Source organism: Rana temporaria, chromosome 4 (genome assembly GCF_905171775.1).
Source record: "Rana temporaria chromosome 4, aRanTem1.1, whole genome shotgun sequence".
NCBI lineage: Eukaryota > Metazoa > Chordata > Amphibia > Anura > Ranidae > Rana > Rana temporaria.
Genome location: NC_053492.1, coordinates 51,496,653 through 51,523,364, shown reverse-complemented (window position 1 = coordinate 51,523,364; position 26,712 = coordinate 51,496,653). Strand labels below are relative to the sequence as shown.

Here is a 26,712-nt window from a genome sequence, read left to right as displayed (position 1 = left end):
GATCATGCAGAGCTGTGTCGGCTCTATACGGCGCCTGCGCCGTATAGAGCCGACTCACAGCTCTGCATGATCGGCTTTTTCCGGAAACGCCGTGACTCGTGTGCGCCTACGCAATACGGGGGGCGGGGCCTTATCCGCCGGGGGGAACGGACATCAATCATCGGGGCGACCTCCCAGATGACAATCCTCCTCGGCAGAGAAACGCCTACTCCCGCGGGGAGAAGTTCCGGAAGCCCGATTGATAAGAGAGATTACAAGGTACGTACAGCCTATAAAAAAAAAAAAAAGTTGCAGACTGTGCTTGCTACAAGTATAAGGAAGTTGGTCTGATAGAAATGTTATTAGGGTGAACCTCCGCTTTAATGACGGAATATTACCACTGGATTGGCACAAGGCCAACGTGGTGCCCATATTTAAAAAGGGATCAAAGTCTTTGCCAAGTAAATAAAGACCTGTTAGTTTAACCTCTACACTTGGAAAGATATTGGAGAAATTAATAAAAGGCCACATAGATGAGTTCCTGCTGGAAAAAAATACTTTAAGCAACAGACAGGATTCATGAAAGACAGAAATTGTCAAACAAACCTGATTTCTTTTTATGAAGAGGCAAGTATAACCCTGGGCAGGGGGGTGGCGGTGGACGTGATATACTTGGATTTTACAAAAGCATTCAATACAGTACCCCACACAAGTCATGTGTAAAGTAAAGTCCACAGGATTGGAAATATCAGTTTGTAAATGGATAGGAAACTGGCTAAACGACAGAATTCAGAGAGTCGTAGGCAATGATTCTCACTCTGAATGGTCCAAGGTTATCAGTGGTGTTCCCCAAGGTTCAGTGATGGGACCCTTACTTTTTAATATCTTTATAAATGATTCTGACCAGCTCTGTAGATTGCTTTAACCACTTAAGCCCCGGACCTTTAGGCAGCTAAATGCCCAGGCCAGGTTTTGCGATTCGGCACTGCGTCGCTTTAACAGACAATTGCGCGGTCGTGCGATGTGGCTCCCAAACAAAATTGGCGTCCTTTTTTCCCCACAAATAGAGCTTTCTTTTGGTGGTATTTGATCACCTCTGCGGTTTTTATTTTTTGCGCTATAAACAAAAATAAAGCGACAATTTTGAAAAAAATTCAATATTTTTTACTTTTTGTTATAATAAATATCCCCCAAAAACATATATAATTTTTTTTTTCCCTCAGTTTAGGCCGATACGTATTCTTCGACCTATTTTTAGTAAAAAAAATCGCAATAAGCGTTTATCGATTGGTTTGCGCAAAATTTATAGCGTTTACAAAATAGGGGATAGTTTTATTGCATTTTTATTAATTATTTTTTTTTTACTACTAATGGCGGCGATCAGCGATTTTTTTCGTGACTGCGACATTATGGCGGACACTTCGGACAATTTTGACACATTTTTGGGACCATTGTAATTTTCACAGCAAAAAATGTATTTAAATTGCATTGTTTATTGTGAAAATGACAGTTGCAGTTTGGGAGTTAACCACAGGGGGCACTGTAGGAGTTAGGGTTCACCTAGTGTGTTTACAACTGTAGGGGGGGTGTGGCTGTAGGTCTGACGTCATCGATATAAAAGGGATCACTCGATCGATGCAGCCGCCACAGTGACGCACGGGGAAGCCGTGTTTACATACGGCTCTCCCCGTTCTTCAGCTCTGGGGAGCGATCGCGAGGGGGCGGCTAGAAACGAATAGCCGCGCCCTCGTCCCGGATCGCTCCTGAAGCCACGGGAACTGACGCATGTACTGGGGGGGTCCCGATCGGACCCCCGACCCACGTCTAGGCAGGGACGTACAGGTACGCCAATGTGCCTGTCCGTGCCATTCTGCCGACGTAAATATACATGCGGCGGTCCGGAAGTGGTTAAAAGTCAGCAGCTACAAAAAGCTGCTGGCTTTTATTAAACATACACTTACCTGCTCCACGGTCCAGCGACGTGCTGATGGGAGCTTCGTTCCGGTCCCCCCCTTCACCGCCGGCGCCTCCACTGCAACTGTGGGCACCCGGCTGTGACAGCTTTCGGCTTCACGGACGGGCACTCACTGCGCAGCGCTCCCTGATTGGACAGGCAATCGCCTGGGACCTGTCACGTGATCGCCTACAGGGAGGGGCCGCTAAAAGGCGATATGACGTATCGCCTTAGTGGTCCATGGGCGGAAGGAGGAAGTGGGACAGGAAGTCCCACTCCTCCTGAAGCCCCCCCCCCCAAGAAAATGACATGCCAAATGTGGCATGTAAGGGGGTGAGGAGTGGATTAAGCAGAAGTTCCACTTTTGGGTGGAACTCCGCTTTAACCACTGAAACTTCCCAAGCTAATGTGATAAAAACTTTGCTTCATTGCTCTTGCTGTGTTATCTGAAATACAAGAATGAGATAAAGTGAAATATTCATCTCCAGCTACGAATATAATGGGAAACATTTCACTCTGAACTTTCACGGGAGCCGTTTACTTGGTTTGATTAATTTCCTCATTAGCGGCCATTTGCGTGCGATGCCGGTAACTTATTACAGCAGAAAGCAGAGGAGGAAAAAAAAAAAACAGAAAAACAAACGAAAAGCCGGAGAAAGAAGTATTTCTCAATGCATGTTTACATTCTTACACACAGAGCGCGTCTCTAAAATACGAACTCAGTGGAACTTATTCTTTTTATATAGGACTTGTCATTGAAATTTACACTTCACATGGATTGATAGGTCACATGGCAGCATAACAGAATCACATTATAAAAAGCAGCTCTTCCCTCAAGAAAAAAAATAAAATTCCTTAGGCTAGGGTGACCAGATGTCCCCAGTTTCCACAGACAGTTGCCCCAGGAAAAAAGTGTCCCCGATTTTATCCCTGGTTAAAAGATTTTTCTTTGATTGGCCTAGAGCATGAGGAAGGAAGGGAGGGGTTTGTCTGCTCCCGGCTGTGTCCGGGGTTATTGATGATGTCACATGTGGTTACATATAGTTACCTAGCTAGCCTGGTTGAAAAAAGACACAAGTCCATATAGTTCAACCAATAAAAGGCGACCCAGAGGAAGGCAAAAAACTAGGGTTGTCCCAATACCGATACTAGTATCGGTACCGATACCGAGCACTTCGGACAGGCACACTCTCCCTGTCCGAAGTGTCCGCCATAATGTCGCAGTCACGAAAAAAAAAAAAAACGCTGATCGCCGCCATTAGTAGTAAAAAAAAAAAAAAAAATAATAAAACTATCCCTTATATTGTAAACGCTATAAATTTTGCGCAAATCAATCGATAAACGCTTATTGCGAATACGTATCGGCCTAAACTGAGGAAAAAAAAAATTATATATGTTTTTGGGGGATATTTATTATAGCAAAAAGTAAAAAATATTGCATTTTTTTTCAAAATTGTCGCTCTATTTTTGTTTATAGCGCAAAAAATAAAAACCGCAGAGGTGATCAAATACCACCATGAGAAAGCTCTATTTGTGGGGAAAAAAGGACGCCAATTTTGTTTGGGAGCCACGTCGCACGACCGCGCAATTGTCTATTAAAACGACGCAGTGCCGAATTGTAAAAACCCCTTGGGTCATTTAGCAGCATATTGGTCCGGTCCTTAAGTGGTTAATAAACATAAAAAAAGCTGGAACTCCCCTTTAAATAGATTTTTCCACTCATACATCTCCCTCTGAATGAAATCAGGACCACCATGCTGGTGTTCAATGCATTAGAGCAGCATTTCCCAACCAGGGTTCTTCTAGAGCAGGGGTGTCCAAACTTTTTTCAAAGCGGGCCAGATTTGGTGAAGTGAACATACGCGAGGACCGACCATTTTGCCTGACATTTTTTGAACCATTAAAATTTGGTCTAAATGTGTTCGTCCGAGCAACTAATACACTTCCCAACAAAAATTCTCCTGCCTTTCTGGCTGTGTGTGGAGAAGAGATGAGTTTGGGCGTGTTATTTGGATATACCGTATTTATAGGCGTATAACACACATACACACCTTCACTTTAAGAGGGAAAAAAAATTAAAAATTAAATAAAGAACTGTGAAGCAAAATAAGAGTCAGTACCCATCTGCAGCCTCACAAGTGCCATGCATGCAGGCTTACCATTGCCATGAATGCAGGCTCACCATTGCCATGAATGCAGCCTTACCATTGCCATGAATGCAGCCTTACCATTGCCATGAATGCAGCCTTACCATTGCCATGAATGCAGACTCACCATTGCCATGAATGCAGACTCACCATTGCCATGAATGCAGACTCACCATTGCCATGAATGCAGACTTGCGGTTGCCATGAATGCAGACTTGCGGTTGCCATGAATGCAGACTTGCGGTTGCCATGAATGCAGACTCACTTTTGCCATGAATGCAGACTCACCATTGCCATGAATGCAGACTCACCATTGCCATGAATGCAGACTCACCTTTGCCATGAATGCAGACTCACCATTGCCATAAATGCAGACTCACCATTGCCATGAATGCAGAATTACCATTGCCATAAATACAGCCTCGTTGCCATGAATGCAGCCTCACCATTGCCATGAATGCAGCACCCCTCATTGACATGAATGCAGCATCCCCCATTGACATGAATGCAACACCTCCCCCATTGCCATGAATGCAACACCTCCCCCATTGCCATGAATGCAACACCTCCCCCATTGCCATAAATGCAGCACCCCCATTGACATGAATGCAGCACCCCATTGCCATTAATGCAGCAACCTCATTGCCATTAGTTCAGCCTGATCAATGCCTATCTGCAGCCTCGGATGGACAGGGAGGGGGTGGGACGAGCGCCTACACATTACATACAGGAGAACCTGTTTTCTCCGCGGCCTCTTTAATACAAAGTCCCACCTCCTATGATGGACAGAACAGTCCAATGGCAGCACAGGAGACAGGACTTCCTATTACAGAGGCCACCATGTAAACAGGAAATACTCACTGTATGCACAGCACTCGACCCGCCCCCTCCAAGGCAGCCAGCATATGTATCTTTTGTCGCACCCGGCGCTCAGGGATTCGTTGGGGGCCACAAAAGATATACTTGTCCAAATTACCGGACTTTCAGACATGCCTGTTCTAGAGGTTGGTATGGGTTCCTTGAATTATGGCTGATTGACCTACCCCTTTGCATGACATTAATCAGTGGTTGTCACCTTACAAACTTTGGCATCACCAAAGTAATATTCATGACTATGGTATAACATAAATTACCCTTATCTGCTAAGACCCACATTTTTACTCAACCTTTACCTTTAATAAATAACTGAGACCACTACTGTAATCTTTGGAGTAAAAAACTGGCCGTAGCAGCCTCCATTTATTTTAAATAACCTTTTAAAATATTAAATAACATTTTCCCACACATAAACATATGTATACCTAAGATACAATTTTAACACTACTGGTGCTGGACTTTGCAGGCACATTAACACCACTTGTAACCATTTTAAACCTTTTGAGCACTGCGGTACCTAACTCTGGTCTTAGGCCTCAAGCCGACAAACTGACTCAGAGACGACCAACTGACCGCAGTGCCCCCCATTAACCAGCTTTCCAGCTACACCTTGGTAGACTGGACTAACCGCCCCTTCAGAACCCATACCACCTCTGGGTAATGGCATCCACTTTAGGGTACTTTCTTCTCCTGCAAAGTCCAAAACACCCGCCGCCGCCACGACATCTTAAGTTCGCACCTGTGTGGGGGAGACAAAAACAAGGAAAGCACCACAAGCCCACAAACACCGTATAACATGACTTTTACCATCCCAGTAAACCAATTACCCCCCCTAACATAACCAACATAGGGAGGGTGGGTGGGAAACTTCTCTCCACGTGTGTTAACCCGGGAAGCGTGGGGAGGAATTTATCACCTCTCCTCCCCCTTAGCTCTGCTTCCCTGTTAACCACTCCCACCAAACCAGAGCAGGGTTTTGTTAACCCTGTCATGGCCGGCCCTGCGCCTATTGCAGGTTCTGTCTTTGCTCCGGGCCTCTCTTGACTATGGTATAACATAAATTACCCTTATCTGCTAAGACCCACATTTTTACTCAAACTTTACCTTTAATAAATAACTGAGACCACTACTGTAATCTTTGGAGTAAAAAACTGGCCGTAGCAGCCTCCATTTATTTTAAATAACCTTTTAAAATATTAAATAACATTTTCCCACACATAAACATATGTATACCTAAGATACAATTTTAACACTACTGGTGCTGGACTCTGCAGGCACATTAACACCACTTGTAACCATTTTAAACCTTTTGAGCACTGCGGTACCTAACTCTGGTCTTAGGCCTCAAGCCGACAAACTGACTCAGAGACGACCAACTGACCGCAGTGCCCGCCATTAACCAACTTTCCAGCTACACCTTGGTAGACTGGACTAACCGCCCCTTCAGAACCCATACCACCTCTGGGTAATGGCATCCACTTTAGGGTACTTTCTTCTCCTGCAAAGTCCAAAACACCCGCCACCAGCACCCAAAGGTAACTCCTTACCTTTGGGCGCACCACCACACCCTCAATCCTCGCTGGATGCCGTCTTGTAGGCCCAACACCTACAGATCAATCCCCACCTCCGTCAAATGTACGCCATCTCTCCGTAGATACCTCCCCGTATCCACTCACAATTCAGGGTGTCTAACCACCAACCCCCCATTCCCGATTACGATCTTAGCCACCTCCCGATTGATCTTCCTCCTGGCCCTGTTCACGACTTCTCACGATCTGGCCATCCGCCTTGATGACCTGCCCACAATGTCTGACCATATCACTACCGTTTCCGGGCAGGACATGCGAATCCTTAAAATTTTGAACTTGATGTCCCGCGCGACATCCAACATGGTACGAACCCCAAGGTCGTTGCCCTCCGCATGTATCAACAAAACATCCGGCTGACGATCCAACCGTGCCAAACTTGTGCACTTCCGGCACCACCCTACTCCACAACATCCCCGGGACCCCAACCACCGCACCATTGCCTCCTGTCTTGAGACACCCAGCCGGCGACCGTCCGGTAGCATGTCCGCTCTCATACCTCCCCAATGAACGAAGGAGTGGCCCATTATCCAGACCAGTCCTTGTCCCGCCCCTGTAAGAGAGTAATCAAGAAATCCATCATACAAGGCCCCCAGGAGACGCTCCCATCCCCTACCAACAAACTGTACCTTTACCAAAAACCCGGCCCACCCCCTACCAACATTGGAGGTGACCCCCTAGACTTTGTTGGGCTATCCCTATTGGCCCGCACCACCGCTCGCCCCAACCTTTACCATGAGCTGAGGTCTAACCTATAATCGAAACCTCCTTGACTCCCATCTGCCGATCATCTTCACCATGTCATCATCCAAACCACTACGTGCCGCCTCCGTTGCGGCCCCAATCCGAATAGAACGCGCCGAGAACTCATTCACCACAAGGCCCAAAGCCCCCCAGACCCTCTGAACACCGTCACGAATTGATACTGCGACAAAACTGTCCCATCCTCATGCAGCAAAATTGATCCGCCCAACTTTGGCCGCACGTCCAAAAAATTCCTGCACCACCCTAACTGGGCACAACTCCGACCCCTCAATAGGGAACACTCGCACCACCTTGCCCTTCCCTTTCTGATCCGTCTTGGACTGACGCAACAACAATGCGACCCCCCCCTCGGGCCCACACCACATCCCCGGCTAACATGCCACCCTGTGCTGTTTGAGGGGCTGACCAACTCCCCCACGCGAAAGGTTTCAAAGAACGCCAGCGCGAAAGCCGCCCGAAACCACAACACCTCAAACCGGGATGGACACAATGTCCCCAACTTCCCCCTAATTCCCCACAGAATCTCAAACGACACCGGGCGCCGGGAATCCGACCGACGCCCTTGCTTCCTGTAACCCTTTAGAGCCTGCCGAACACAGAATTCCTTAGTAAAGTCCGGACGCCCTTGCCACTTAAACAGAAAGGCCAAACCGGCCACCTTTTTGTCCAACCTGGACTGAGACCCCGGCCTCCATGTTCCTGGCCACAAAATAAATCACCAATCCCCTGACCTCGGGACCGGCCGTGTCCACCTCGGCCTCACTTACCAGAGCCTGCCACTCCGACCAGACCTTCTCATACGCACCCCAAGTACTCTCACTCACCGATTTTCTGATACACCCGGAGGCGATTCCAACGGAATCCTCCCAAGCCCCTCCGGACAGGGGACCCCTTGCTCCTCCGCCTCCGGAACCAACTCCCGGAACCCGGCCCGCTGAAAGGCGCTGACAAGGCGTCAGCCACTACATTCTCCACCCCCGGCAAATGCACCACATATACAAATATGTTCATCCGCAAACCACGCAGCCCCAGGTGCCGCAATAACCGAATAAACAGAGGAGAGGACGCTGTAAATCACTGGACCACCCCCAGATTATCAACATGGAAACGCACCTTCCGGTCCCTGAAGGACAAGCCCCACAATTCCACCGCCAGCACCACCGGAACAGTTCCCTACAGCACCAAATTCTTCGTGAACCCCGCCTACAACCAGGACTGGGGCCAAGAGCCCGCACTCCACTGCCCCTGAAAATATGCCCGAAAAACCTAGACCGCCGACCGCATCCGTGAACAACTCCATGTCGAAGTTACTGACCGGACATCTACCAGTCCCTGCCATTAAAGGACTTCAAAAATGAATGCCACACCAACCGATCTTCCCTATGTTCCTTCCCCAAGCACCCATAGTGCCTAGGTGAACTGACCCCCGCCGTGCTTGCCGAGAGGCGCCTGCAAAAGACCCTCCCCATCGGGAGAATGCGGCACGCGAAATTCAGCTTCCCCAAGAGGGACTGCAGCGCTCGGAGTCGCACCTTCCGCAAACCCACCATCTCGCAAAGCTCGGCCTTGAGGCCTTCCAGCTTGTCCAGCGGCAGCCTACATTCCATCATTTCCAAATCGATCATGATGCCCAAGAATTGGATGACCGACCTCGGTCCTTCCGTTTTCTCTGGTGCCAGCGGCACGCCAAACCGCTCCGCCATGTGTTCCAACGTGGCCAACCATACGGCGCAAATCCGTAACCTCACCGTACAGTCCCCCATACTGATGGCGTCGTTGACCGACCCCCCCCCCTTTGGAAATGACAAATGATGAATAAGCCGGAACTTGTTCGGCTCCTTCTTAGGCACCACCCCCAATGGGGAAACCACCAACCCGTCCAAAGGAGGCGATACAAATGGGCCCCCTATACGGCGCAGCGCCACTTCCTTCCGTAGGCGTAGTTTCTTCTTCTTAGCCACAGGGGGGGACCACCGACAAGTTGCATGGAATGCCAACGCCCACTGAGAAGCCCCTTTCCAATGAAACGGTCGCATCCTTTCCACCAACACCGGAGTCCTCCCTCTTACTTGCAAAGTCTCCGGAACGTCCCTTGCCCTGCTTAAAACAACGGGAAGCGGGGCGATTGCCACCACAGCCGGAGCACTCGTGCTTAAACCGGCAAGACCCTCCGAACTTGCAGTTTCCCTCTTTGAACTGCCAGCAGACCCCCTTTTTCTTTCCGGCCGACTGTCCTGGGGAAGAGGTTCCACCGCCCCCCCCCCCTGAAAAAACGGTGTGGACGTCCGTGGGGCCGACATAAGCCGCATCCAAAGGCCGATGTCCTTAGTGTCCCACCTAATATCCGGCCTAATAGCCCGGCGTTGCCGGAACTGCTCATCATACCGGAGCCACCCCATGCCTCCGTAACACCGGTAGGCCTCACTAATCGCCTCCCGATATCTGAAAAGTGCCGAACAGTGTTCGGGGCTTTTCTCACCGATCACGCTTGCCATGATAGAGTACGCCTGCGACCAGTTCGCAAAAGTTCTAGGTATAAGCCTATACCTCCTCTTCTCCTCGTCCTCTTTCTTGGACTCCTCCGGCTTAACCCTACCAATATTAAACTTTGTAAGCGGTAACAACGTGAATATCTCTACATATTCACTTTTCCATATCTTTTACCGCACCTCCGGCTTCAAATGAGAACCCCGCAGTGCCTCATAACATGTATACACCTCTCCTTTTGCTGCGTCCGCCAACCGGACCAAATCCCTCTTTGCGGAATCGACCCCCGCATCCCCCTTTTCTGTAGGCGGGCCGCCTACAGAAAAGGGGGATGCGGGGGTCGATTCCGCAAAGAGGGATTTGGTCCGGTTGGCGGACGCAGCAAAAGGAGAGGTGTATACATGTTATGAGGCACTGCGGGGTACCTGCCACCACCCCCTCCCGCTCTGCCCCTTGTCCACGGGCACCACAGCCCCCGATACAGCGACTGCCTCTGCGGGTGACGGCACCCCGGATCCCCCCGCCGGACCCCATGCCACCGCCGGGCTAACGGCGGGGCTGACCCCCCCTTCAACTGGCCGACCAACACCTCCAAACCCGCCAACAACCTTTGCAAACCTGCCTCCTCCCCTGTCTGTTCCCCCCGGGCGCCAGACCTACCCCCGCTCACCCCTGCCCCCAGCGGGCACCTCTAACTGACTACGGGGACCCTCCCCCCGTCCCCCCAACGACACCCCCACATTGTGTAATGCAGAATAAAAGACAACAGCGACTCACCGGGCTGTCTGGAAGCAATCCCACCAGCCGTCCGGCTCGACTCCCACGCTGCGACCTCCGTCCTGGGCGCGACCTCCTCTTCGGACAGCTCCCCCTACGCGCAGTCATCAGTCCGGACCTCCTCACCGGATAAAAGGCCACCAGGCGACTCTGGCCTGGCTGCCGCGGGCCCAGAGCTGGACTTGCTCTCGCTGCGCACCCTGGACCCGTGAACCGACTTCCTTGACGCTTTTCTTGGTGCCGCCTGCCCACTGCCGTCTTCCACTCCCCCTCGCCCCCTCACCACGGGGCTGGATTGGAGGTGGCTAGCCGCGGATGATGGAAAGCTAGCCACCGCAGGGACAGAAATTTTTTGCAGAGGCTCTCGGCCCTCCGGTGCGCAACCGGGGTCGGAGCCCGCCTCCCTATGCTCAGCACGTCGAGCGGACTTGGCCGCCGCATAGGAGCCCCCTGGCCGCCCCCCCCCGACCCGCGCCGCCGACTGGTGGCCTCCTCGTGGCGCTCCGCCACCGCTGCGCTGCCCGTTCTGCAGGGAGGGGGCCCAGATGGGGCCGCCTTAACCACTATGGGACCGGGTGGAACAGCGGGCGGGAGCCCGTTTTTTAGGGGGGGGGGCCGAGGGGGCCCGGATGGGGCTGCCCTCACTTCTATGGGACCGTGTGGAAGGACCAGGGGAACAGCGGGCGGGAGCCCGTTTTGCAGGGGGGGGCCCGAATGGGGCTGCCCTCACTTCTATGGGACCGTGTGGAAGGACCAGGGGACAGCGGGCGGGAGCCCGTTTTGCAGGGGGGGGGGGGGGGCGGAGGGGGCCCGGGTGGGGCTGCCCTCACTACCATGGGACCGTGTGGAAGGACCAGGGGACAGCGGGCGGGAGCCAGTTTAGCAAGGGGACCGGATGGGGCTGCCCTCCCTTCTATAGGACCAGGTGGCAGAACCCTGGGAATAGCGGTCGGGAGGCCTGGATAAGCGCGCCCGCGGGGCGCCCGGCCCACCCCCCCGAACGGGGGAATCCTCACTAGTGTCCCCGGGCGGCAGGAGCGGCCCCCAGTGTAGACTGGAGCCACCCCTCACCGTGGAAATCGGCCTCTTGCCTGAGCTGGGTGAGGATAGCCTCGACCCCAGACATTAATGCAGGCACGTAACTATACACTCCCCCAGCCGCAGCCTACCTCACTGTTAATTTCTGGCAGAGCACAGCATCCCCAGCAGCTTCCTGTCTAAACTTCTCTCCACGTGTGTTAACCCGGGAAGCGTGGGGAGGAATTTATCACCTCTCCTCCCCCTTAGCTCTGCTTCCCTGTTAACCACTCCCACCAAACCAGAGCAGGGTTTTGTTAACCCTGTCATGGCCGGCCCTGCGCCTATTGCAGGTTCTGTCTTTGCTCCGGGCCTCTCTGGACAGAAACTGCAGACCTAATAGAGGAAATGAGGGTTTAGAGAGTGTGGACATGCTCCATTTTTGGCTGGGGATATGCTACAGATGCTGCTTGCAGGACTTTTTTTAAGTGTCCTGCCAGTGCACCGCTCCAGTGTGTAAGCACCCGGACTTTCACACTAGAGTGAGAGGAAAGGTACTTTACAGGCGCCTGTAAAGTGCCTCAGTGTGAAAGTAGCCTAAATAATATCTGGTTAACCACTTAAGGACTTCACGCCTATATACGTGGGCAGAATGGCACGGCTTGGCACATTTACGTACATGTACGTGGCTCTTTAAGCCCAGCCGTGGGGTCACACGCGCGCCGCGGGCATGTGCACGCGACCCGGTCTGAAGCTCCGTGACCGTGGCTGCGGGACTCGCGGACCCGATCGCCGCTGGAGTCCCGCGATCGTTCCCCGGAGCTGAAGAACGAGGAGAGCTGTGTGTGTAAACACAGCTTCCCCGTTCTTCACTGTGGCGCCGTCATTGATCGTGTGTTTCCTTTTATAGGGAATCACAATCGATGACATCACACCTACAGCCACACCCCCCTACAGTTAGAAACACAAATGTGATCACACATAACAACTTCAGCGCCCCCTTGTGGTTAACTCCCAAATTTTTAATGCATTGTTTGCTGTGGAAATGACAATGGTCCCAAAAATGTGTCAAAATTGTCCAAAGTGTCTGCCATAATGTTGCAGTCACGAAAAAAATCGCAGATCGCCGCCATTAGTAGTAAAAAAAAAAAAAATTAATAAAAATGCAATAAAACTATCCCCTTTTTTGTAAACGCTATAAATTTTGCGCAAACCAAATCGATAAACGCTTATTGCGATTTTTTTAACCAAAAATAGGTAGAAGAATACGTATCGGCCTAAACTGAGGGAAACAAATAATGTTTTATATATTTTTGGGGGATATTTATTATAGCAAAAAGTAAAAAATATTGTTTTTTTTTTTCAAAATTGTCGCTCTATTTTTGTTTATAGCGCAAAAAATTAAAACCGCAGAGGTGATCAAATACCACCAAAAGAAAGCTCTATTTGTGGGGAAAAAAGGACGCCAATTTTGTTTGGGAGCCACGTCGCACGACCGCGCAATTGTCAGTTAAAGCGACGCAGTGCCGAATCGCAAAAACTGGCCGGGTCCTTTAGCTGTCTAAAGGTCCGGGTCTTAAGTGGTTAAAAGAGCAAATGAAAATAAAAAAAATTGAGTTCGTCTGACTGCTTGAATTTTTGAATAAAAACCATGGGCATTAATTGTGATGCATCGCCGAATAAAATCGAATCGTTGACAGGATAATCGTAATAGAATCAAATGGTGAGACCAATGAAGATGCACATCCCTACCTGAGATATGTGCAAACCTGGTGGCCAACTACAAGAAACGTCTGACCTCTGTGATCGCCACCAAGTATTAAATCATGTTTTGCGAAGGGGGTCAAATACTTATTTCACACATTAAAATGCAAATCAATTCATAACTTTTTTGAAATGCATTTTTCTGGATTTTTTGTTGTTATTCTGTCTCTCACTAAACCTACCATTAAAATGATAGATTGATCATTTGTTTGTCAGTGGGCAAACATACAAAATCAGCAGGGGATCAAATACTTTTTCCCCAGTGTATAAGAAAAACTCACCGGACAAGTTTGCCACTTTTATGTTTATGGGTCATGGAGCGCCTCTCCCCTTTAACCACTTGCCTACCGGGCACTTTTACCCTCTTCCTGCCCAAGCCAATTTTCAGTTTTCAGCGCTGTCACACTTTGAATGACAATTGCGCGGTCATGCAACACTATATCCAAACTAAATTGTTATAATTTTTTGAGACAAATAGATCTTTCTTTTGGTGGTATTTAACCACTTCCCGCCCGGCCTATGGCCGATTTACGTCCGGGAAGTGGTTACACAATCCTGACAGGACGTCCTGCAGGATTTCATGCCGCGCGCGCCCGTGGGGGCGCGCAGCGCGGCGATCGGTGATGCGGGGTGTCAGTCTGACACCCTGCATCTCCGATCTCGGTAAAGAGTCTCTCACGGAGACTCTTTACCACGTGATCAGCTGATCACGATGTAAACAGGAAGAGCCGTTGATGGCTCTTCCTCACTCGCGTCTGATAGACGCGAGTAGAGGAGAGCCGATCGGCGGCTCCCCTGACAGGGGGGGTTCGCGCTGATTGTTTATCAGCGCAGCCCCCCCTCGGATCGCCACATGGACCACCAGGGTGGGCCAAAAAAAAAAAAAAAAGTCTGCAAAAAAAAAAAAGATGCCAATCAGTGCCCACAAATGGGCACTGACTGGCAATATGAGTAAATCAGTGCTGCCACCCCAGTGTCCATCAGTGCCACCCCAGTGTCCATCAGTGCCACCCCACAGTGTCCATCAGTGCCACCCCACAGTGCCCATCCATGCCCAGTGCCCACCTATCATTGCCCATCTGTGCCACCCATAAGTATCCATCAGTGCCACCCATAAGTGCCGCCCATCTGTGCTGCCTATGAGTGCCCAGTGCCGCCTATGTGTGCCCATCAGTGCCGCCTATGTGTGCTCATCAGTACCGCCTATGAGTGCCCATCAGTGCCACATACCAGCGCCACCAATCAGTGCCACCTCATCTGTGCCCGTCAGTACCACCTCATCGATGTCCATCAGTGCCATCTCATCTGTGCCCATCAGTGCCGCCATATCAGTGCCCGTAATTTAAAGAGAAAACTTACTTATTTACAAAAAAATTAACCGAAAAAAATAAAAACGTCATTTTTTTCAAAATTGTCAGTCTTTTTTTAGTTGCGCAAAAAAAAAAATCGCAGAGGTGATCAAATACCACCAAAAGAAAGCTCTATTGGTGGGAAAAAAAGGACGCCAATTTTGTTTGGGAGCCACGTCGCACGACCGCGCAATTGCCATTCAAAGTGCGACAGTGGTGAAAGCTGAAAATTGGCTTGGACGGGAAGGTGCGTAAGTGCCTGGTATGGAAGTGGTTAATCACCACTGGGGTTTTTATTTTTTGCTAAACAAACGAAAAAAGAGCAAAAATGTTTAAAAAATATTTTTTTTAGTTTCTGTTATACAATTTTGTAAATACCGTATTTAATCGGCGTATACCGCACACTTTTTTGCCCTTAAAATCAGGGCAAAATCGTGGGTGCGCGATATACGCCGATACCCGCGCTGTGTTTGAACCACTCCGCTGACATATACCGAGCGCAGTACACTCGGGTATAGTCGGGCAGGCTCTGCTCCGCTTGCGGTCACGTCCTGTGCGTCCTGTACATCCTTTACGCGAGAGGAACCGAGCCTGCCTGAGTATACCCGAGTGTACTGCGCTCGGTATATGTCGGCGGAGTGGTTCAAATACAGCGCGGGAAGCGGGGATCGGCTGAAAAACACAGCGGGGAGGACACCACGTTGGCCGCAGAAGGACGCCGGACCGGACAAGGCCGCCGATCGACGCCGGGCAAGACAACGACGAGGGGCATCCAAACTGTAAGTATTTCTTTTTTTTTCAGGAATCTGCCTTCTAGGTTGGGGGTGCGCGCTATACGCCGGTGCGCGTTATAGGAAGATAAATACGGTAAGTAATTTTTCTTCTTCACTGATGAGGCTGCACTGATATGCGGCAATGATAGGTGACACTGAAACGTGGCACTGACAGGCATCACTGATGGGCACTGATGGGCACTGATTGGCAGCACTGGTGGGCACTGTTGGGGCTGCACTGATCATCAGGACACAGATATTCCCTGTGTGGCATTTCCGGTTTTCGACTCTCCTCTCCCCACGCGCTGTCACAGCTTATCATGTGATAAAGAGCCACCATGATTGACTATTTACCTCAATCTGTGATCAGCTGCCTCCGAAGGACACAGTAATCACAGGTCACTGCTAATGCAGGCCGCAGGGGGCGCACAGGCAGCGAAGCACAGGAGGACGTCATATGGCGGCCTCCCAGCAAAGTGCGGCTGCGCGGTAGCCATCATTTGGCTATAGCGCGGTCACAAAGGGGTTAAAGGATCACTAAAGGAATTTTTTTTTTTAGCTAAATAGCTTCCTTTACCTTACTGCAGTACTGGTTTCATGTCTTTATTGTTCGTTTTTGCTTTGAAGTTGCTGTAATTCTGCTGTGATCTCCACACTTCCTGGTTGTCTGGCTCCTTATGACCACAGTACTGGGAGCTTTTCACGGTGGTCTAAGCTGTCATTACTGTGTGTCTAAAACTTAACAGAACCAATCAGATTCATTTTAAAAACAAAACACTGCCCTGGATTTGTTTGTTTTTGTTCTGTGTGTCTCTCTAGTTCACAGGAACATGAAACCAGTTTAAAAGTGAAACTAACCCGCAGGCACATTATCCACTTACCCCCCGGACCATATTGCTGCCCAAAGACCAGAGTACTTTTTGCGATTCGGGACTGCGTCGCTTTAACAGACAATTGCGCGGTCGTGCGACGTGGCTCCCAAACAAAATTGGCGTCCTTTTTTTCCCACAAATAGAGCTTTCTTTTGGTGGTATTTGATCACCTCTGCGTTTTTTATTTTTTGCGCTATAAACAAAAATAGAACGACAATTTTGAAAAAAATTAATATTTTTTACTTTTTGCTGTAATAAATATCCCCCAAAAATATATAAAAAAACATTTTTTTTCCTCAGTTTAGGCCGATACGTATTCTTCTACATATTTTTCGTAAAAAAAATCGCAATAAGCGTTTATTGATTGGTTTGCGCAAAAGTTATAGCGTTTACAAAATAGGGGGTATTTTTATGGCATTTTTATTAATATTTTTTTTACTAGTAATGGCGGCGATCAGCGATTTTTTTTTCGGTATTGCGACATTATGGCGGACACTTCGGACATTTTTGACACATTTTTGGGACCATTGGCATTTTTATAGCGATCAGTGCTATAAAAATGCATTGGATTACTATAAAAATGCCACTGGCAGTGAAGGGGTTAACACTAGGGGGCGGGGAAGGGGATAAGTATGCCTGGGTGTGTTCTTACTGTGGGGGGGGGGTGTCCTCACTAGGGGAAACACTGATCCTCCTTTCATACATTGTATGAACAGAAAATCAGCATTTCCCCTGCTGACAGGAACGAGAGCTGTGTGTTTACACACACAGCTCCCGTTCCCCGCTCTGTACCGAACGATCGCGTGTGCCTGGCGGCGATCGCGCCCGCCGGGCACACGCACGGGAGTCGGGGGCGAGCGGGGAGCGCGCGCGCGCGCCTCCGGCGGCGCGCGTGCGCCCCTAGTGGCGGCTAATAGGCAGGACGTCATATTACGTGATCTCGCCTAGGAGAGCCACCTTGTGGACGTATTTTGGCGGTGCGCGGTCGGCAAGTGGTTAAATGATTGATTTTTATCTATTTGTAATCATTTTTAAAAGGAATCAGTTAACTTTTATGTCTCTATACCCTGTAAACAGTAATTTCAGCAAAAAAAAACGTTTTCCTTTAGTGACCCTTTAAGTGAGGGGATCCCCCAAGACCACTGCTACTGTCTCTCCTCTCGATACTCTCCACACATAGGAATAGATGCCACCATGTAGAAAGGAAAAAAAGGATTTTTGTACTCACCGTAAAATCCATTTCTCTGAGTTCATAGACGGACACAGCATCCTTTGACCTTAGGGTTATGCTTCTTCCTACCAGGAGATTTAGGCAGAATTCTACAGCACTTAAGGTGTTAAAAACTTTCCTTCATGCCGCTCCTCCCAGGGGGCGTGGCTCCCCCAGGCATAACCCCCACTCTGCTTCAGCAGCCTCAGTTCGTAACAAGCAGTACAAACAAAGGAGGGGTGGGTGCTGTGTCCGTCTATGAACTCAGAGAAATGGATTTTACGGTGAGTACAAAAATCCTTTTTTCTCTTTCGTTCATAGACGGACACAGCATCCTTTGACCTTAGGGACGTCCCCAAGCAGTGTCAAAAAAATTCGAGGGGTGGGAAAATAACACAGCAAAAACAGGTTACACCCCAAACAAAACCGGAGTTACTCAACGGAGGAACTCCAACCTTAAACTGCCGCCTGTAACACCCTGCGGCCGAAGGAGGCATCAGAAGATGCACTCACATCCACCTTATAAAACTTTGAAAAAGTGTGGAACGACGACCAGGTCGCTGCCTTACACACCTGTAACACAGAGGCTTGGTGTCGGAAGCCCAGGAGGCCCCGATCGCCCTGGTCGAATGCGCCATGACCCGAAAGGGAGGCGCCCGCCCCTTCAGGGCGTAGGCCTGAAGCACAACCTGTCGGATCCACCTGGAAATGGTGGCCGACGAGACTGCCAGGCCCATACTGGGACCGGACACAGACACGAACAGCGAGTCCGACTTCCGGAACGGAGCTGTCGCCGACAAGTAAACTCGAAGGGCCCGAACCACATCCAGAGAATGTAAAGAGGCTTCCTTCGGGTTCTTCGGCTGAGGACATAATGATGGAACAACAATGTCCTCGTTAATGTGAAAAGGCCGAACGACCTTCGGAAGAAAAGAGGGCTGCGGGCGCAGCACCGCCTTATCCTGATGGATGACCAAGTAGGGGGCCTTGCAAGACAAGGCCGCCAGTTCAGACACTCGTCTGATAGAGGTAATAGCTACCAGAAAGATCACCTTCTGCGACAAAGTCAGCAAGGGGATCTCCCGAATGTCCTCAAAGGGGGCACGCTGAAGCGCCGAGAGGACCAAGTTCAAGTCCCAAGAAGGTAGCGGAGGGCGCCCCGGGGGGGCCACATGCCGGACCCCCTGCACAAACGTGCGAACCAAAGAGTGCGCTGCCACGGGACGCTGAAAATAAACAGCCAGAGCAGAGATCTGGCTCTTGATCGTACTCAAGGCAAGAGCCTGGTCCACTCCCCGCTGTAGGAACAGCAGGATCCGGGACACCACGTAAGTACGGGGGTGCCACTTCATCTCCTCACACATAGAGATGTATGCTTTCCATGTACGATGGTAAATTTTTCGAGAAGTGGACTTCCGTGCACGCATCATGGTAGAGATTACCGGGCCCGACAGGCTCCGGTCCTTCAGTACCTGGTTCTCAACAGCCACGCCGTTAAAGCCAGTGACCGTAAAGCAGGATGGAAGATCGGGCCCTGAGACAGGAGATCTTCCCTCAGAGGCAGGCGCCAGGGGGCGTCTGCCACCAGACGTACCAGGTCCGCGTACCAAGAGCGACGCGGCCAATCTGGGGCGATCAGGATCGTTGGAATCCCTTCGGCTTCCACCCTGCGCAGCAGGCGGGGTAGGAGCCTTAGAGGAGGGAAGGCGTAAATCAGGTGATATTGACCCCAGGGAGCCACCAACGCGTCTGACGCGTCTGCCCACGGGTCCCTTGACCTGGCCACAAACCGTGGCACCTTCCGATTGAGACGGGACGCCAGAAGGTCTACGTCTGGAGTGCCCCATTTTTGGCACAGGATCTGAAACACCTCCGGGTGGAGAGACCACTCCCCTTGATCCAGAGTCGTGCGACTCAGGAAGTCGGCTTGCCAATTCAGAACTCCCGGAATGTATACCGCCGACAGGGCCGGAACGGACCTTTCGGCCCACCGAAGTATGTGAGCGACCTCCGTCGCCGCGGCCGAGCTCCTTGTGCCGCCCTGATGATCGACGTACGCCACGGCCGTGGCGTTGTCGGACTGGATCCTGACAGGACGGCCCTGTAGCTCCAGCGACCACCTGACAAGGCACAGCTTGATTGCTCGGAGCTCCAGGATATTGATCGGCAGGCGGGACTCCTCCCGAGTCCAGCGCCCCTGGGCTGACTGGGTGCCCCAGACGCCCCCCCAGCCGAAGAGGCTGGCATCCGTCGTGACCACTGTCCAGCGGCACGGAAGAAAAGACTTCCCGGACCGAAGCACCGGAGACGTCAGCCACCATGCCAGGGAAGATTTGGCCAGATGGCTCAACCGAATCTGGCGATCCAGAGAAGATGGGACCCTGTCCCATCGTGACAGAATCTCCTTCTGTAGTACCCTGGTGTGGAATTGGGCATACAGAACCGCCTCGAATGAGGCCACCATCAGACCCAGAACCCGCATGCAGAAGCGAAGAGATGACCACTTCTGGGTCAACAACTGTCTCACTGCAGATTGCAGGGTCAGCAGGTTTTGCGATGGGAGGAACACTTTTTGTCTCCCCCGAATCCAAAACCAGCCCCAGGTGTTCCAGCCTCTGGGACGGAACCAACACTGATTTTCTGAGATTCAGAAAACCAGCCGAACTCCTGCAGAGTCCGACACGTGATGGACACGTCCTCCTCTAACTCTGAGCCTGAAGAAGCTCTCAGGAGAAGGTCGTCCAGGTATCCCACGATAGCGATCCCTCGCTGCCGTAGCAAGGCCAGGATCGGGGCGAGCACCTTGGTGAACACCCGTGGTGCCGACGCCAGCCCGAACGGGAGGGCCACGAATTGATAGTGGTCCTCCCCGATCGCAAAACGCAGATACCTTTGGTGGCTTGTGCAAACGGGGACATGCAGGTATGCGTCCATGATGTCTAAGGACGCCATGAAGTCCCCCTGGTGGAGGGACGCTATGATAGAACGGACCGACTCCACCCTGAATCGCTGCACCTTGACAAAGGAGTTGAGGGCCTTTAGGTCCAGGATAGGGCGAACCCCTCCCTTCTTGGGGACCACGAACAGATTGGAGTAGAACCCCCGAAACCGTTCCAGCGAGGGGACCGGCACAACCACCCCCCTGTCCAGAAGATCCTGGACAGCCCCGGACAGGGCTAGCCGACGATCCGGAGGAAGCTGGAGGTTGGATGGAAAAAATCTGTTTGGGGGACAAGAAAGGAACTCTATCTTGTACCCCGAGGCGACCACCTCGCAAACCCAACGGTCGGATAGAAGAGAATTCCACCGATCCACGAAGTCGTGAAGCCGTCCCCCCACCCGAGACCCGGGCGGGGGCAGACCTTCATGCGGAAGCAGGCTTGTCCGCAGGCTTGTTCGGTTTTTTGAACCAGGGGCGCTTACGCCCGGCAGCAAGGGCTTTTGCACCTTGCGGACCTTTTCCAGCCGCACGAAAAAACCGCTTAGGGGGTAGTAAAAGTAGGACCTTGCTTGCGGCGAGGTTCCCTACCCTTCCCCGACTGAGGGAGCAAGGTGCTCTTACCTCCAGTGGCATCCTTAATGATGTCATCCAGGGATGCCCCCAAAAGCCGTCCGCCCTTAAAAGGCAAATCTATCAAGGCCTTTTTTGAGGACTGGTCAGCCGACCAGCACTTCAGCCATATAAGGCGGCGCAGAACCACTGCGTAGACAGAAGCCCTGGAAAGCAAAGGAATCTAATCCATATCCGCCTCGCAGAGAAAACTTCTGACCCTGAATCAACTGTTCAGCCAGGTCCCTAGAGGACTCGGAAGCACCCTAGACCTCCAGATCCTGCAGCAGGAGCTTCGCCCTTTCAGTTAGCGTCTGAGCAACCAGGGCGCCGGCCAGAGCCGGCCTTACCGCCGAACCCACCACCGAGAACAGGGAGCGGGCCACGGCCTCCACTCTCCTATCAGCGGGGTCCTTGAAAGCAGGAGCCCCCTCCACAGGCAACATAGTAGCCTTACTCAGTCTGGACACAGGAGGGTCCACCGACGGAGGAGTGACCCACTTTTTTTTTTTTTTTTTTTTTTTTTAAAAGTCCTCCTCCAGGGGGTAACGGGTAGCAAAGCTTTTAGGAATAGTAAAAGCCTTTTGCGGTGTATCCCATTCCTTATACAACAAATTGTCCAAATAAGGAACACAAGGGAATACCTTAGCGGTACGCGGTGGTTTGCGGAATCCAAAAGGGACTGACACCGCTGGTGTCTCCGCCACATCCTCTAAATGAAGAGTCTCACGTACCGCAGTTATAAGAGCTCCAACAAATTCCTTGTCAGCAGACTCCGCAGCAGAGTCATCCTCGCTGTCCATGTGGGTTAAGCCCGCATCCTCTGACATGACAGAACCAGAAGCATCAGATTCTGCGTCAGAGATATCCCCAGAAACAGCCTCCGGGGGGGGCGCTTTTTTACCCCCCAACCGAGCACTGGCTGCTCCAAACCTGGTGAGAAAAAGACTCCAGGACAGCCGACACCGACTCAACAGATGTGGCAGGGGAAGGGGCGCTTAAGGGTTAATTCCGGCATTGTGAGGAATGAGGGGCCTGATTCAGGCTCCATATTGCAGCTGCCGTGTCACCCCCACTGCCAATGGCAGGAAAAAAGTCCCCCACAGGTCACCTCCCGGCCGCTAGAGCACAGTATGGGGCCCCCTGAGACTCACCACCCTCTGGTACAGCGCGGTCTGTGAAGGCAAGTGTGTGCTGAGGAGAAGCTGCAGCGCTGCGTCTGTCCCCTCAGATGATTCGCGGTCTTTTTTCCCCGCCGAAACGGCCACTAGAGGCCGAACTAGTGCTGAAAACGGCGCCGGCCACAAGAAAATGGCCGCCGAATAATACAAGCGCGGCTCCGGCAAAATGGCCGCCGTTGCGCAGTTTTAAAAAGACAGTGTACCCAAAAATGACAGTACACCAAAACAGCACACAGCACACACAAAAATGCCCAGAATGTCCACCACAGTCCCCTGCAGTGACACAGAACAGCCCCAGCCATACCACGAGTGAAAAAAAAATGAGCCCCAGAGAAAAAAACCCCCTGCACAGCCGTCACCCAAAGGGGGAAGGAGGGAGAGGAATAAGGGAGAGAGGAAAGCAGGGAAAAACCCTCAGTCGACCTCCCAAGGGAAAACATTCCAGCCAGACCACTTACCTGAGTAAGGGGCCACTACTTACCTGTCCTGCGACTACCCGGCTGGAGGTATCCCAGACAGAACCAACGTCCGCGAACGGCATGGTTGTCAGCCAGACACACTGTGACAAGGCCATAGAGACCGGTCATATGTGTGCCCTAGAACCGAAGTTCCCCGGCCGCCCCTGGAGCTATGGGGCCTGTCGTGGACGTCCCAAAGCGGAGCTGAGGGCCGGCACACGCTCGAAGGCCGAACCTGGGGGGACTACAAGGGTCGAGGACCCAGCCTGTCACCCAGTCGGCTGTTGATAGAAGAATCGCAGGATTCAAAAATAAAATAAAAAAGCGAGGAAAAACTCGCAAAAAGCAAAAAAAAATTTGCAAGAAAAAACTCCAGAGTCCAGGACTCCAGAGAGAGCCTGACTCTCCTGACGGTTAGGCAGAAACAAACTGAGGCTGCTGAAGCAGAGTGGGGGTTATGCCTGGGGGAGCCACGCCCCCTGGGAGGAGCGGCATGAAGGAAAGTTTTTAACACCTTAAGTGCTGTAGAATTCTGCCTAAATCTCCTGGTAGGAAGAAGCATAACCCTAAGGTCAAAGGATGCTGTGTCCGTCTATGAACGAAAGAGAAAGCTTATGTAGCGCTTGGTTGCTACTAGTAACAAACATCCAATCGGACCTCATCCATGACCATGTAAGGATGAGGTTCCCTCACAGCTCCTGCCAGCCCTCTGCCAGCTTTTCTGCCAGCCCAGAAAAAGGACATTCCGTTACTGCAACTTTCACCGAATGACCCCTAGACAGCGGAGGAACACGAGGTAACATGCCACCCGAAACAAACCAGCAGCTCCTTCGGGGGTAGTGCTACAGATGAAACAGGAGGGAAAAAACTATACGGGGGGAACCATCCGACGACCATAGAGGTGAACAGAGACCAGATCGTCTGATCACCTCTACGAACTCAGAGGCCTGGAGCATGTCATGATTTCACTTCCGGTCTAGTGTGGAAGTAAACACATTGGGGCAGATCCACAATGAGAGTACGCCGGCGTATCTACTGATACGCCGGCGTACTTTCAAATTTCCCGCGTCGTATCTTTGTTTTGAATCCTCAAAACAAGATACGACAGCATCTGGGTTAGATCCGACAGGCGTACGCCTTCGGATCTTAGATGCAATACTTCGGCGTCCGCTGGGTGGCGTTCCCGTCGTTTTCTGCGTCGAGTATGCAAATTAGCTATTTCCGACGATCCACGAACGTACGAGCGGCCGTCGCATTTTTTTACGTCGTCTCTAGTCGGCTTTTTTCGGAGTATAGTTAAACCTGCTATTTGGTGGCGTACTCATTGGGCCAGATTCTCAAAGGCGTTACGACGGCGCAACACCATTAGCGCCGTCGTAACTCCTCATCTGGCCCCGGGTATCTATGCGACTGATTCTTAGAATCAGTTGCGCATAGATACCCATTAGATCTGACATGCGTAAGGCTGTTACGCTGTCAGATCTTAAAAGTAATTTTTTTTTCCCGCCGCTAGGTGTCGCATCGTCGTTTTCCCCGTCGTCTATGCAAATGAGGTAAGTACGCAAGATTCCCGAACCTACGCGCGTCCGACGCTGAGAATTTACGTTGTTTCCGTAGCGTACGCGACGCGTAAGGTTGCCCCTGCTATTAGCAGAGGCAACCAATGTTAACTATGGCCGTCGTTCCCGCGTCGAATTTTTTAAAAAATACGTCGTTTGCGTAAGACGTCCGTGAATGGCGCTGGACGCCATTTACGTAAACGTCTAAGCAAATTACGTCGGGGCGACGTCATTTAGCGCAATGCACGTCGGGTAATTTACCCGACGGAGCATGCGCAGTACGCTCGGCGCGGGAGCGCGCCTAATTTAAATGGTGCCCGCCCCATTTGAATTGGGCGGGCTTGCGCCGAGCGAATTAACGATACACCGCCGCAAGTTTACAGGTAAGTGTTCTGAGAATCAGGATGTAAACCTGTAAACCTGCGGCGGTGTAGCGTACAGCACATACATTACGCTGCCCAGGAGCAACGTTAATGTATGAGAATCTGGCCCAATGAGAATAAGTATGGTCGTCGTTCCCGCGTATAATTTGATTTTTTTTTTTTTCGTTTGCGTAAGTCGCCCGTGAATCGGGATGGACAAAATTGATGTCCAAGTCCAAAAAAATGACGTCCTGGCGACGTCATTTAGCGCAATGCACGGCGGGAAATTTAGGGATGGCGCATGCGCAGTTCGTTCGGCGCGGGGACGCGCTTCATTTAAATGAAACATGCCCCCTACTCGCCGATTTGAATTACGCGCCGTTACGCCGCCAGAGATAGACTACGACGCTGTAACTTACGGCGCAAATTCTTTCAGGATTCGAAGCAAACCAATGTAAGTTACGGCGGCGTAGCGTATCTCAGATACGCTGCGCCGGGGCAGATCTTTGTGGATCTGCCCCATTTTATTTTTTTTTAAAGCAAAAGATAATACATTTTTTTTTTGCTTTCAAAGGCAGAGGAGAGATTTCCATAAAGAGGACCTGTCACCCCTTAGGGCCGCTTCACACTGGTGCATGCGGGAACCCTGCGAATCCACTGCAGGTTCCCGCATTGCACTCGACTCGCCCGGCAGTTCACACTGCCATATGTGAACTGCTAGGGAGTCTCAATACATTGTTAATGACATTTCCACTTCAGCTCACATATCGCACTGCGAACTGTCAGTTTGGACATGAAACAGATCGCATAGGTGTGAACACCCATGCGATCCGATCCTGGTGCGGACCAAAAACCGGGTCCTGTGCGAGTTTAGTCCCAATGCAATGCAATTTCAGCCATACTATCTGTATGGCTGAAATTGCATCGCACAGTCATCGCATGTGATTTGCACTGCAGTGCGAATCACATGCGATCTCACACAGCGCACCAGTGTGAACCGGCCCTTATTTCTATTACAAGGGGTGTTTACATTCCTTGTAATAGGAATCAAAGTGATTAAAAAAAATAAAGGGACAGTGTAAAAAAAAACTAAAGCGCCCCCCTGCTGACCTATACCGCCGTAATCGCCAGTTCTAACCCCCGGTATATCCGCATCAGTAACCCGGGGCTTAGAAATCCTCTGAGGTGAATGCCCAAAATGTCCCTTGTCAGGGGGACGTTTTGGAGCAATCTAATTGGTCAGCGCCGTCACATGGGTGGCACCGACCAATCAGCAGCCACATAGCCCGTCCTGTCAGCTATGGAGCAGACAGGAGACTGCAGAGAGGATTTCTAAGCCCCGGGTTCCTGGCGCGGGCTTAGAAACAAAAAGTAAACAGTGCAAAACATTTCACCGCCCCTCAGCACAGGATGGTGTAAATGGGCCTGAGTTTTTAGAACCGAACGGCTTCAGTTACCCATAGTAACCAGTGAGACGCATTCTTTATTTTTTTTCCATGTACCTTAGAGATTGTTTGTTATGATTGGTTGCTATGGACAACAGGAGCAGTTCTGTTGTAAATACTCTGAGCCCCCATTCACATCTAGGCGTTTTAACGCCTGTAGAGCTACGCCGCTGCCGCCAGAGGGATGAAAACACATGTCCCTCTATGGAGATGGTTCACATCTCCACGCCGAACGCCTGAAAAAAGGTCCCGGACCTTTTTTTCAGGCGGCTTTCGGCGTTCGGCTAGGAGATGGGAACCATCTCCATAGAGGGGGTCAATCTGGGGCACATCTAGGCGGACAATACCGGCGTTTTGTCGCCGCAAATCGCGGTACAAAACGCCGCTATTTGTACCGCGTTTTGCGGCGACAAAACGCCACGAATTTGTCTGCCTAGGTGTGAATGGAGCCTGAGGGCTCACTTACACAGGTTGCCAGAGGGCAATACTAGTAGGCGGTTCAGCCACAGTTACCGATACCCGGAAGTGCAGGATCACGAATATATACCCTGTAGCAGTAAATGTGCTATGGGGCGGTCAGCAAGTGGTTAACTGGGGATTG

General features: G+C 51.1%; 1 protein-coding gene across 1 annotated transcript in view; it reads left to right on the top strand.

Annotated features, from left to right (window-relative positions):
- Positions 1–8,783: 8,783 nt before the first annotated feature.
- The window catches only part of LOC120935617 (uncharacterized WD repeat-containing protein all2124-like), a 65,691-nt gene continuing 47,762 nt past the window's right edge, over positions 8,784–26,712 (top strand). Inside the window, exon 1 of the mRNA XM_040347667.1 lies at positions 8,784–9,056. Coding sequence (XP_040203601.1) covers positions 8,784–9,056 — 273 coding nt within the window. The remainder of the gene's footprint in view (positions 9,057–26,712) is intronic.